Source organism: Coenobita brevimanus, chromosome 64 (genome assembly GCF_032717465.1).
Source record: "Coenobita brevimanus isolate Jiangsu-jjx chromosome 64, ASM3271746v2, whole genome shotgun sequence".
In the NCBI taxonomy this organism is placed as follows: Eukaryota; Metazoa; Arthropoda; class Malacostraca; order Decapoda; family Coenobitidae; genus Coenobita; species Coenobita brevimanus.
This window is the reverse complement of record NC_137017.1, coordinates 27,936,623-27,950,269: the sequence shown is the minus strand read 5'-3', so window position 1 is coordinate 27,950,269 and position 13,647 is coordinate 27,936,623. Positions and strand designations below refer to the sequence as shown.

Genomic DNA, 13,647 nt, shown 5'->3' with positions numbered 1-13,647 from the left:
TATGTGAAGTAAACAATAGTAGGCCAAGAAAGAAAAGGGTATAATATCAGTATCATGGCACTGTTTTGCTCATAACCTACATGATAACCCGTAACTCACTAACTGACTGGAAGTTGGGGATACTGTCTAATTTGTTTGAGAGGTTGAGGGGATAGCGTGGAAAATACTCAGTAATCCCGACTACTGATTTCATCTCCTTGCTGCGATGATGACGTGCATGTTTTTAGTATACTCTTGCTTTCAAATGCTTCTGTTCAACATAACGGAGGATTTACCAAATGAAGGAATTCTGTATAGTCTTCATTAACCCTCTCAGTACGAGTGGCCTTCCCTAAACTGAATAAATAACTGACAAAGTGGCAAGAATAAACAGCCAAAGCCGTCACCTGAGATAAAAAGTTGAAATTGTGTCTTTCTTATCAGTCCGGCCGTCATATACGTCCAGTACGTAATATTTGATTTTAGAAAGTGAATTAATAGTCTTTGGTATGTCCATTTTTTTTTTCCTTATGGAACTAGGCCACTCCCACAACTTCAGTACTGAGGCAGGGTTGCATGAAATTTAATTAGCCTTATTCATGAGGTAGGCATGAATCTCCTTGGTTACAAGTTACATCCATCCAGTCTGGCAGCACGTGGCCATCAACTGAGCTGAAAGGAGCTGTGAATCTTCCTCAAGTTACAGTAGAACAAACGTGCTATAGTCATCACCCAGACATGACTTGCAACCACAAGACCCAGCCACATGTCATAATCCATCCTCGGCCCCAGTTAATACTACGACACTAATCCTGAATGAGACAGCCGCAGCATGTAGTCAGTATGAACAATGGGTAGGCCTACCAATAGCACTAGTATGTACGAGCAGTCAGCATGAACAGTGGGTATTTGTAGTGAAGCGGTGACCCGTAAAGGTGTATGAAATGTAGGAGGACTCTGGGACTCAGGGAACGACCTATCAAGCCTATGGGAAGAGTCAGAAAAAAAAAATCGCTCTAGGCCTATTCCTTTCGTATGGAGCAAGGAACAGAAGCTTTCGTTCCCTGCCTGTGCACCTTTCACTACACCTTAACCCCTTCAACCAGAGGATGTCATTTATAGCAAAGTCTTGCACGCACGCACGCGAACCTCCCCCACACACACACACATACACACGAGCACACACACACACACACACACACACACACACACACACACACACACACACACACACACACACACACACACACACACACACACACACACACACACACACACACACACACACACAGGCGCAGTGGTAACGTTCTCGCTTGCCATCTGGTAGACGGGAGTTCGCGCCTCGCTCAGGTTGCGAAAAGTTTCACTGACGAAGTGGGTGGTTACTGTCCCCCTTGAGCAAGGGGACGGGTGTGTGGGTGTGTGAAGGTCACAGCCTTGCCCTTAGATCGGACTATATGAGCTCTCAGCTCCCTTCCGGGAGGGTAAAATGCTGACTATCACGACCATCAAGTGATCCTGACCGACCTGGTGAATTACATGCACGGCGCACGCGCAGTACAGCACGCTCGTGTAAATATAAGATCGGCCATCGGATTGAAGAAACTTAAAAAAGTGAGGTACGGGAGTTGTATATATCTGCCCCATCCTGTACAGCTTACCGAATTACGTAACGCACAGATTCACACTGTCCATTCTCTCATAATTAATATCCTCATAAATATATAGAGAGACAGGCAGACAGACAGACAGATAGGTAGATAGACAGACAAATAGATAGATAGATAGATAGATAGATAGATGGATGGACGGATGGATAGATATAGATACTGTATAGAGATAGATAGATATAGACATATAGATACAGGTATACAGATATAGATATAGGTAATAATAATAGTTATTATTATTATTATTATTATTATTATTATAATTATTATTATTATTATTATTATTTCTGTTATTATGATATGACTTGATTGCTCTACCTACAGAGAATTAGCCTTGTGATCTTCCATAGGTAGATAATCTTAAAGGAGTAGAAGTTAACCTAATAGACTATAAATCATACAAAGAGTAATAGTGCACTAAAATTCTTTACATCATAATACGACGATCCAGGTGAGGGATTCTGCTGCACTGGTTATGTCTTATAACTACGATCACAGCTGAGGGACCCCATTGCATTAAATGCATCCTAAGACTACAGTCACAGTTGAGGGATTCCATTGCACTAGCTGCATCCTAAAACTGGACTCCATTGCACTAGTTGTATCGTAGAGCAGGAAACACAGCTGAGGGATTCCTCTGCCTCTTTACAGGATAAGAATAGTCGCCATTCCATTGCCCTGGTACAGAAGAAGCACATTTTTTCCTCTGACAACAGGCTGCAATATCACCAAAACCCAGCCGTCTATTTGGAAAACCGTTCTAGAGCTTAACTAAAACCCAGCCGTCTATTTGGAAAACCGTTCTAGAGCTTAACTAAAACCCAGGATCATCAATTAAACTTTTTCCGAAGCCTCAATCGATTTATTAGCCTGGGCTGGACAACGATATGGCGGGTGAGATTTTGCATGGCTGGCGGCAGTAACGAGCAGGTCACGGAGGTGGTCGCTCACGAGTGGAGACTGGCACGCTACACCACCATTATGTGAATCTGTGGATCTCTTTTGCACAATCATCTGTCTTTGTCTCTTTCTGTGGAACCCCCCTTTATCACTGTATACTTCACTCACAGTTATCACCACGTTTCAACCGTGTCTTCAACCATCCTCGTCATCCATATCTCTTGCGGTCATCCATATCACTCTCACTGTATATTAAATTATCACATTATCCTGTTTCTGTGTTGCTCTGTTAAATTATCCTATGTTCTTATCTCTCTGTTGTACACCTCCCTCGTCTTTGTCTGTCTTTTGTACCCTCCTGGTCTTTGTCTTGCTACTGAAACCTCTTGTATCTTTGCCTTGCCTTGTGGAACCCCCTTGTATCTTTGACTCTCTCTTGCATGTTACCAAGTCACTCCCTTCGGCCATACATGTCTGTTACACCATCCTATGTTTTTGTTTGTGCTCTGTCTTTCTGTATTATCACCTTCAGCCATGTCTGTCTGTTGGGGGCTGACACGCAACACCACCAACTTGTATATCTGTCTCTGTGTTATACTCTCTTGTGTCTTTGTCTCTTTATTATAATCACCTAGCCTGTTTGTTCCACCATCCTGTGCTATCCCTTTCAGCGATGTCTTCAACTATCTCTGTCATCCACATCTGCCACAAAAATCTGTGTCTTTGTCTGTTACCCCCATCTGTATCTGTTTCTCTTGCATCCGACCATGTCTTTACCTGCCTGTTGCACCTTCCTATATTTTTGTCTTTGTTTCACCCACCTACACGCTTGTCTGTCTGTTGCACCCACCTGCATCTTTGTCTGTTGCAATCACCAATATAATTTTCTTGTCTGCTGCACCCACATGTATCCTCATTTCTCAATTGCACCCACCTACGATATATCTTCAACCAATCCCTTCCATCTCTCACTAACCACTGCGCAACTGCCCACAGGTTTTCTGTTTCAACCATCGATATTTTTTTTTAATGCAGTCCTTCATTAACTCTTGCAAGATGAAGGGCCTGGAGTCTGGCCTACCATAGTCCAAAACGTTTAAAGGTAGATGACCAGCCTACGCCCTTTGCATGATCAGACACTTACAGTCATCTCTTGGGGATCTAGAGCCTTGCATACTACACCTGACTGGTATTTTAACTTAGCACAAGATCACCAGACATCAAGCCTCATTCCATTTCCCACTATTTTTTTCATCACACACACACACACACACACACACACACACACACACACACACACACACACACACACACACACACACACACACACACACACACACACACACACACACACACACACACACACACACACACACACACACACTTGATAGAAAGCGGTAATACAAACTAATTGACAACGACCACAGCAGATTTTTAAACCTGTCCATAACAACAGGAGGAAGAGCCAAGAAAAACATATGAAATACGAGCAGATGATGATGATGATGATGATGATGATGATGATGATGATGACTTCTAATTCTTTGTGTCCTGTTGCCTTGGAAGTGTTCGGGGTCATCCACATGGTTTTCAGTAAGCTCTGTAAGCGCAGACTTTCGTTTACAAAGGTTTCAAGGGTTGCAGTTTGGTGTTCTTGAGAAAATTTCAGTACGCATATCGATTACTTATGAAGCTATAACGTCGTGCATCACTGTGTGTGTGTGTGTGTGTGTGTGTGTGTGTGTGTGTGTGTGTGTGTGTGTGTGTGTGTGTGTGAGAGAGAGAGAGAGAGAGAGAGAGAGAGAGAGAGAGAGAGAGAGAGAGAGAGCGTAAGATTTTGAGTGTTATTGGTCGTTGCTTCATAACCTTTAACCCTCTCAGCCCGAAAACGTCATATACATACATTTTTTCATGCAACCATCGGGCGGTTTTAGCCGGCTTAGGAAGACCATCTTTGTAGTAAAGGGGTTAATGAAGGCAATATCTAATCCCTCGTGCTCGAAAAATCGTTCCTAAGCAGAATAAAATCATCTGTAGATTGCAAGAACAAATTACAGCAGAGTACGACGTCGTCTGGCATAACGGGTTCATGTCTGTTGTCAAAAGCACGATGTAACAGGTAATTCTGAATAACCCATTCGACTGGAAGCTGAATGGAAACAAAGCAAAATCTACAATCACCATGTTAAAACCAAAACTGCACACAAAACCGTATATTGTTCGAAATGTTCTGAACCCACCTGTAACTGTTTAAACGGTTTTAACTTGGCAGAGGGAAGGGGGACATTTAGTAAAAAAAAAAGTGCTACAACCTGACATTAACGAAGGTGCTTCTGTCACCCTCTCCATGGATGAACTAATAGTTCATTAGAACAAGAGGGGACCAGGAGCCATAACACTGTGCTCTGAGTATACAACCAGATTTACATGGATCAGCCTCTCTCTTTGTCGTGTGACTTAACCTAGGCGAGCAATATTCATACTTTATATAAATACTTTGATGCAACAGAATATAATTTTTCCACTTGCTGTATGAGTGATTTTCAAAGGTAAATGACACTGATCTGCCTGAAATTAAATCAAAAACCTTATCACAGATATTTCCTCTAAAATAAGAATAACTGATTTTTTAATAACGTGCATTATTTTCCTTTTTTTCCTTTTAGAACGAAAGGACCCAAGACCATAATTTTGCCTTTTTATATACCTAGGATTTCATTGGGTTATTCAAAGAACAGTGTTAAACTATAGACAGCCGTCATAGAGAGGCTTTTCAGAAGTATGTTTACATTGCCATATTTATGATTCCTAATTTCTTTATGCCAAAATAATTTATCAGATGACTTCGAATTTCACTGAAACCTTCTCAGACAGTGTATACTCGCGTAACGTATAAACTAAGGAATATGATAGAATGTGATCATATGAGTAGATGGTACACACAACTCCATAATATTTAGTGGCTAACGCTGGATCATAGTCTAATTAAGTATTAAATTTTCGAAACTCCTGACGTTCATCTTCCCCCGCACCGCTATTATCCCCGTCATGCTGTGAGAGCCAGGTTTGTAAACACTTGCACAGGAGGAGGAAGTGAAGCCCGGGATGGCGCGGCGGAGCAAAATGAGCTACCAGGAAGTTGCTCTTGACCTCATCCTTTCCGCTTACGAAAAATAACGTTTAGAAGTGGGAGTCACATCTATTTACGATCGATTCCCAGTCTTAATTCAACTTCATTTATTTATGTTTTTGTTTTATATAGTTATTTACCTATTATTTATTTATTTGTTTTCAGTGTGTGTGTGTGTGTGTGTGTGTGTGTGTGTGTGTGTGTGTGTGTGTGTGTGCGCGTGTGTGTAATTCACCGGGTCGGTCAGTATCACTTGATGGTCGTGATCGTCAGCTTTTACCCTCCCGGAAGGGAGCTGAGAGCTCATATAGTCCGATCTAAGGGCAAGGCTGTGACCTTCACACACGCATACACCCGTCCCCTTGCTCCAGGGGGACAGTAACCACCCACTTCGTCAGTGAAACTTTTTCGCAACCTGAGCGAGGCGCGAACTCCCGTCCACCAGTCGGCAAGCGAGAACGTTACCACTGCACCAGCGAGCGGTGTGTGTGTGTGTGTGTGTGTGTGTGTGTGTGTGTGTGTGTGTGTAAGATGGAAGAAGAATGTAGGCACTTCCTGTGTCTCGTTTCTTCAGTAACAACAAATTTTACCATAGTTATGAGAGGGAAATTATCATGAGCTGTTTTCTGTTCTGCAGGTAAGACGAAGAAGGAAGAGCTCAGTTACTTCCCATAGTTCTTGCTCTTCACCCCATGACTCCTCAGCGTCTCGTGGTAAGTAATTCTGATCTGCGTGCTTGTTTATATTTTAGACAAAAATTAATCCAGTTGGTCCGGATAGTCATACTCTGGCTAGCTAAACCCATGGCTGGATAAAATAATTCTTATGGTGAAGTTTCTGCGTTAGGGGCGTGAATTTTAACGTGACATCAAGTGACTCTGTATGGTGGTGCGATATTGTTTAAGTGTGCATAATTAATGTAGGCGTTAAGCTTATCATTTACGGAGAAATGGAAAATATTCACTTCGATTCTCTCTCTCTCTCTCTCTCTCTCTCTCTCTCTCTCTCTCTCTCTCTCTCTCTCTCTTTCCTCTTCTCTTCTCTTCTGTCTCGTCCACCCTCTCACCATTTTTAAACACTAGCAGCGACGTGCCGGACTATTTTCACACAGACAGAGATGAAACATGATTCATTATACTTCGCACAGCCTTTCCCATGTTAGTAATATCCCTCATTGTTAATTCTGTAAGTCATTAGCCAAGGTGAAGAGATGTCAGTATAGGCTAAGTCTGAATAGAAATGATATAGTTCCCTCCATGTCATCCTTCCTTATACTCTGTCCGTATGAAGCTAATATCAACTTCTTATCTCTCTCCCACCAAGTATTAGCATATTACACTTACATATTCCAACACCCCGAGCTATAATGGAAGCCCGATTCCCTGTACTAGCCGTCTGTATTCCCATTCAGTACTAGTGCCATCCCTACCATAATCACTGACATCGCCCCAGTATTGCTGCTTTAGACCCTGTATCGTCAGTGCCAATACTATCAAACCTAGGAGTAGTACTTCTGATGAATCGGTTATCGTCCTTTGCATCGCCGTTCACCTCTATCACAGTACTAATAACATTCCTCCAGGTACTCGTAAAATTACTAATACTCTAGTACCACTGCCAGACCACCTAGTACTAGTGCCATACCACTCAGTACCACTGCCACACTTCTTCCCTCTGTCACCAACCACCTAGTGCCAACGCCACACCACCCAGTACTAATGCCACACCACTCAGTACCACTGCCACACCTACTTCCTCTGCCACCAGCCACCCAGTACCAGTATCACACCACCCATTTCCAGTGCCACACCACCCAGTACCAGTGCCACACCACCCAGCACCAGTACCACACCACCCACTACCAATGCCACACCACGCATTGCTAATACCACACCATCCAGTACCAATGTCACACCACCTAGTGCCAATGCCACACCACCCAGTGCCAATGCCACCGCCCAGTACCAGTGCTGCACCACCCAGTACCAGTTCCACACCACTCATTGTTAGTGCCCACACTACCCAGTACCAATGCCACACTACCCAGTACCAGTACCACACCACTCAATGCCAATGCCACACCACCCAGTACCAGTACCACACCACTCAGTGCCAATGCCATACCACCCAGTACCAGTGCCACACCACCCAGTACCAGAACCACACCACCTAGTGCCAGTGCCACACCACCCAGTACCAATGCCACACCACCCAAGTACCAATGTCACACCATCCAGTACCAGAGCCACACCACCCAGTACCAATGTCACACCACCCAGCACCAATGTCACGCCACCCAGTGCCAATGCCACACCACCCAGTACTAGTGCCACACCATCTAGCACCAATGCCATACCTTCCTCTGCTGCTACGCACACAGCTAAAATCACGTTTTCCCGCCGCTATAATTCTTCCTTTCACCATCATTATTGCCAGTTCTAGAACCACCTCTGCCATAGCGCGTTTACTCTAACCTGGCACAGATCCCCAGTCCCCTTTCAGCTCAATTGATGGCCAAATGTAGTCAGACTAGAGAGTCGATTTGGCTAGCAACCGAGGAAATTCATTTTTATTTTTTTTACTAAGACTCATCGACTTTCATACCACTACTGTATAGCATTCAGATTGTGGGAGTGGCCCTGATTCGTCAGGTAAAAAGAAACCAAATAATACTCTCCAGTTCTTAGGACCACCACTCTACGTCCCTTTGTGTGGCATCAGCACACCTTCCTCCAATACCATTACATTCAACCTCACAAAAACAAAAACAAAAAACCCTCTGCTTAGGTACCATTATATTCCCCACTTCCCCAATACTTCACCACTATTATTTCCTCCATTCCCTCCCTCGCTCAAGTACCATACTATTCCTCACTCCCCAGTCACTCAGTTACCAATAAACTCATTGTGACAGAAGCACTATCTTCTCACGGATAAACTGTCACCTCTCCCAGTATTTAAGAACATCTCAAAGGACTGGGAGAAGCATGCAGTGCCACCAGCAGCAACCGTAGCAACCCCTCCCTAACGCACAAAATCCTTCGGAACACAGCTGACTCATAAAACATATCACTAATATTCCTGGTTCACCAAAACTTCACATGCTTTGTTTACGTTTTAGTCCATGATCCCTTTTCGTGCACATACTTAGCTTCAGATATCGCAACCTTTCAAGCTATTTTAAAAAACAAATCTACGATCTGTTTATTGACTTAACAAAGGGAGATTGGACCCGCTGACAGAGCAAGAGCAGTTTAAGCAAAGCAGCTGTTTGGGGATTGCTCTTTGTGCATTATTAGCGTTTTACTCGAGAAATGTATTCTTCATTATTATTGCCCTGGGGTAAAGCCACATACCTCTTCATATACAGTTCACAGAACTTTGTAAGTTGTTCATACATTATCAAGTGACTAAAAAATTTTGTCACATCAGGAAATCACAACGATAGATTGCTCGGAATGCTTCTCGGGGCACTCAGAGCTCCAGTCTAAATAGTAGTAAGTGTGGCCAGTAATGCTTGCCCGTAATTCGCTGTACTAATCTGTTAAATCTCAAGCAGTTGTTCCTCATGTCTTGTCAACAATTAACAACTTCTGCAACTGGGAAGGGAAACTTACCGACTGTGGATATATATGTGTCATAGTACCGCTCGTCGCAAAATCTGTGCACCAGGCAAGTCTTTCCCACGTTTACATCACCAATGACAAGCACCTTGTACGTGGCCGTGAAGTCGACAGCCATGACTGGGTTCGGGGGAGCTACTGCCACCCCGTACACAGGCACACTGACTCATTCCTACCTATTGATCTTGTTTTCCCGTTCTCCCTCCCACACGTTCTCTTCCATTTTCTTTAGCTGTGTTTACAATGGCCGGTATTTATTTAGTTTTTTATCTGTTTCCAGATTCACGCAGGATCATGAAGGCAACATGAGCTTTTCCAAGCAACGTGTTGCTTAAGCCTATAACCAAACAACTTTGTCAAACTATTATGTCCCCAGCTCATTACAGTTCTCTGAGCGATTAGTTCAGCATTAGGCACACACTCACAAGCTTAAATAGTATAGCATCTAACGTGGACAAGCAAGAAATTGTATCGTAGAGAACCACGGGCAAGGAAAATTGGTAGAACGATCTTTAAATGAATGAAATGCGTCTTCAGAAACACAACTCTCGAGAAAATAAGAACTAAGCCGGGGTCATCCACCACTCTTTGTTCTTTCATCACCAAGCTGTGGCCAGGATTACATGGGTAAACTTAAGGTTCTGCCTAGAGTTGGAAGGGCTGTTTAGCGGGATGATTCACATCATACATAGCTTGTCTCTCGACGGCCAATCTGGCAAAGTTTTAGTTTTGTCTCTGTGGGGGCATTCTTCTTTCAACGCGGTACATCGTGGTGTGTGAAGTTCTGATAAACATACAGGTCAAAGCACGGGTATTTATAATCAAGTATTGTATTGCAGTTTAGGTATTACATGCAACCTTCCAAACGAATCTTTAAGGGAGGGGTTTGGTGGATGCAGAAATAAACAAAACGATGGTGGGTGGGTGGGGGCTGGGTTGGGAGGGTGGGTGGACTTTGTGGGTGGGAGGGTGGGTGTACAGTATGTGTAGCTTTCCGGAGGACAAAGCAGAAGGGCTAGCTAGTAACCTACGGTAAGAAATGTCAGTCTCAATCCATGTCACATCTATGAAAAATGGAAGGGTACCAACGAGCTGCAAGACTCTCAAACATTTTTCATATTCCATCAGCTGTGTCATAATACGCTGTTAACGCAGAACCGTCAGAATAATTATTAGTGTGTATATATGCACACGCATGAAACCGAGACACCTGTGGAGCACCATTTTCTTATCTCTTTGGGTACTGTTCTTGAATTACATTAGATAAGAAATAAATATTGCTAACAATCCCAAAGCAATGCAGGATGGCTATCACTCAGCTATAGTAAGCCCCTCGTGGCAGAAGTTGGTAAACTCTACGGATTCGTGTGGCCACATTTCACTAAATGTGTGTTTCTGTGGTCTCACCTTTAACTCCATAAATCCTTTCTTCCTAGCTTTTTCCATTTCTCATGGGGTCGCTGTTTTGAAGTAACCCTCTCAATTTTATTCTGTTGTGGACCATTCCTTTCTCAAGACTTTTTTCCAACTATTTCTTCATCGGTCTTCCTCTTCTTCTCGACCCGGGCACTTCCATATTCATTGTCCGTCGTCCCCTTGTCCTCCTCACACCTCGTTACCTGGCCAAACGATCTTACCCTCGATTCCTGTATTTTCATTGATGCCTCTGCCACATTAACTGTGCCTCTTATAAACCCGTTTCTAATCTTGTCCATGTTTGTCACACTGTATATCCATCATAACATTCTCACTTGAGCGACGTCGATTCTAACTTCATTTGTTTTCTTCACAGGTGTCGTGTCCAGTCCACATGGCATACCTGGTCTGTGGTCTGATAGAATATTACTTTCCATTGAGTTTTAATGGAATTTTACCGTCACACGGAACTCTCGTAGCTTCTCTCCGGTTTTCCTGTTCAGCTGCTCCTCGACCATTAATTTCCTACTCCATTTCGCATCCTTTCTCTGCGATTTGCCTCCGATAATTAAATTTATCCACTTTTTTTTTTTTATTACGTCTCCATCTTGTATCACTTCCATTCCATCTCTCGCTGTATTAAAACACGTTATACTCAGTCTTAGGCTTACATTTTCTCATAAGCCTTTACCTTTAAATGGCCTAAATTCGAGAGAGAGAGAGAGAGAGAGAGACAGACAGACAGACAGACAGACAGACAGATAGATAGACAGACTGACAGACAGACAGAGACAGACAGACAGACAGACAGACTGAGACAGAGACAGAGAGAATTTGCCTAAGGAACAACTGTACTATGTTTGAAGTGGAGAAGAAATGAAAGAATGCATCATTCAATATAATGTTTGGAAGAGAAAAAAAAGGAAGAAAAGGAAGAAAGAGTCTGAGCAAATACCGTATGGTCTCTGTCACTCTATCACATTTTGGAAACCCTAATAACGGCCCACTTAAAATGTTCCCCTCCATATGACTACCACAGGAGCTACGGCCTGCTTACAACATACACCACTGATACAAGATGGGAGAAAGATTCCAGCCCTTTCCTTCGCCCATTTTAATCACCGTTTACAGTGCACTGGCATACATGGATAGTCTTCGCTCTCTTTCATCCCGAGCTGCCTCTTGAAAGATAATGCCAAAGTATGTAAGTGGTGAAGCTGATTAACATAGTGGAGGATTAAGATTACAATGAAACTAGTACAGAAATAAGGCTAACCCAAGAATAATGATAGTCTAAATTGAAACTGGTATGTAATCTGGACGGCCTTTATGACTGTCAGTCAAAGAATAAATTTCCCCTCGACATCATCCCTTCTCTCCACCTTCGTTCTCCCCTCGGTTTTTCTTATGTCCATTATTCCTCTGTTTCCAGTTCCTTCTCTCCATTAGATCACCTGTGTAGCCTTGGTCTCTCCTCCTACCTCTTATCTGCCCTCCCCTCCCTCGTTTCTCCATTTCCTATCCCCGGAAAATAATCTTTCAGTTTTTAAAATGCTATCAAATTAGCTCATACTGTACGTAATACAGTCCCTTGTCTGTTTATCAAGTATCTGGAGTATTTTGTACTAAAACATTGAATCTCAGTACAGGCCAGATCAGGTCAAAATTAGGTGAACTGATCTTCCATCTATATGCGGACTGCAAAGCACTTTCTGTATAATTTTTATTTCATAAGAAACCATTAATTATCACAATAGCTGACTGACTGGTAGTGAAATGAACACAACGCTAGGCTGGAGGCTGTGCTGTCGTGGGTTCGATCCCAAGTGTAACAGGGAAGAGTTTGTGGATTTATATATTGTACCACCATGTTCTCTGTTCTTCCCATTCGTCCCCACCAACACATAGTAGAAACACCCTTATTACTACCATAACATTAAACACAAATATGATACCCCTATCGTGTCGCAGGAGGGATACTGGGTAATAGTGCCCAAATACCAAGAGACGTGTGAGATGAAGGGGAATGGTCCTTTCTTGGTGTGTCATAGTTAAACCTCTGGACCTTGGGAACGAGCTTCCTAGCATATGTCCAGTCAGTTGGTGTGGAGCAGGTAAGGCAGGAACTGGTATGGTAAGAATAGGAAGGTAGGTGAGGTAGCAACTGGGAAGGCAGATGAGGTATGGACTAGCCCGGTAAGTGAGCATGAAGCAGTGTAGGGCCAAACTGACAGTGTCGGTGCGTGGAGAGGCAGAGAGGTGGCCATGGGGTGGAAGTGAGCCAGTATGCGTGACAGATTGAGAGAAGCTTAATTTATGCACCCCCAGAGGACCAGCGTCACAACGTTCATGAATGCCGGCAGAATAAGACTGGCTGGCCTGTGTGCACCTGGGCAGCGGGTGTGGTATGGCAGAGCATAGTGTGCCAGCGCATCTGGGTGCCTGCTGTAATTTTACCAACTCAGAATGACGTCTGCATCCCAATTCAAACGATTCTTATGGGGATGCATGTGGACGGGAAACGTGTCGCCCGTGACGTGCCAGTCTTGCTTGACTAGCAGTCAGCCGAATGTAATCATCCTTGTCTTGCCTTGGGCTTCGAGGGCACAGTAGATACATATATTATATATTTTTTTAAGGTTCATTAAGGTCAATTCACTCCATTTAAGCCCAGGTGAGATCATTCAGCCCAGTTAATGTCATTCAGATATTTCACCTCCAACCCACCTGTCAGACCTGTTAACTCTCTCTGGGTTTTCGGATGCATTTTTCTTGTATGACCTATTTCTCCCTTTTGAGATATTCACACGTATTAAGCGCATATGAGTCTACCATCATTTAACACACAAAAAAAGTAATCATTCACACAATGCTGTCTAATCCTGGCAGTGGAACACCAGAGATGGTGTCGGTATTATATCTCTATAGC

At 43.4% G+C, this 13,647-nt stretch overlaps 1 protein-coding gene across 1 annotated transcript in view; it reads right to left on the bottom strand.

The window, feature by feature from the left end:
- Nucleotides 1-9,420, bottom strand: part of RabX4 (RAS oncogene family member RabX4) — an 88,390-nt gene extending 78,970 nt beyond the window's left edge. The window contains exon 1 of the mRNA XM_080276112.1: nt 9,297-9,420. Within this exon, the coding sequence (XP_080132238.1) occupies nt 9,297-9,420 (124 nt within the window). The remainder of the gene's footprint in view (nt 1-9,296) is intronic.
- Nucleotides 9,421-13,647: the final 4,227 nt, after the last annotated feature.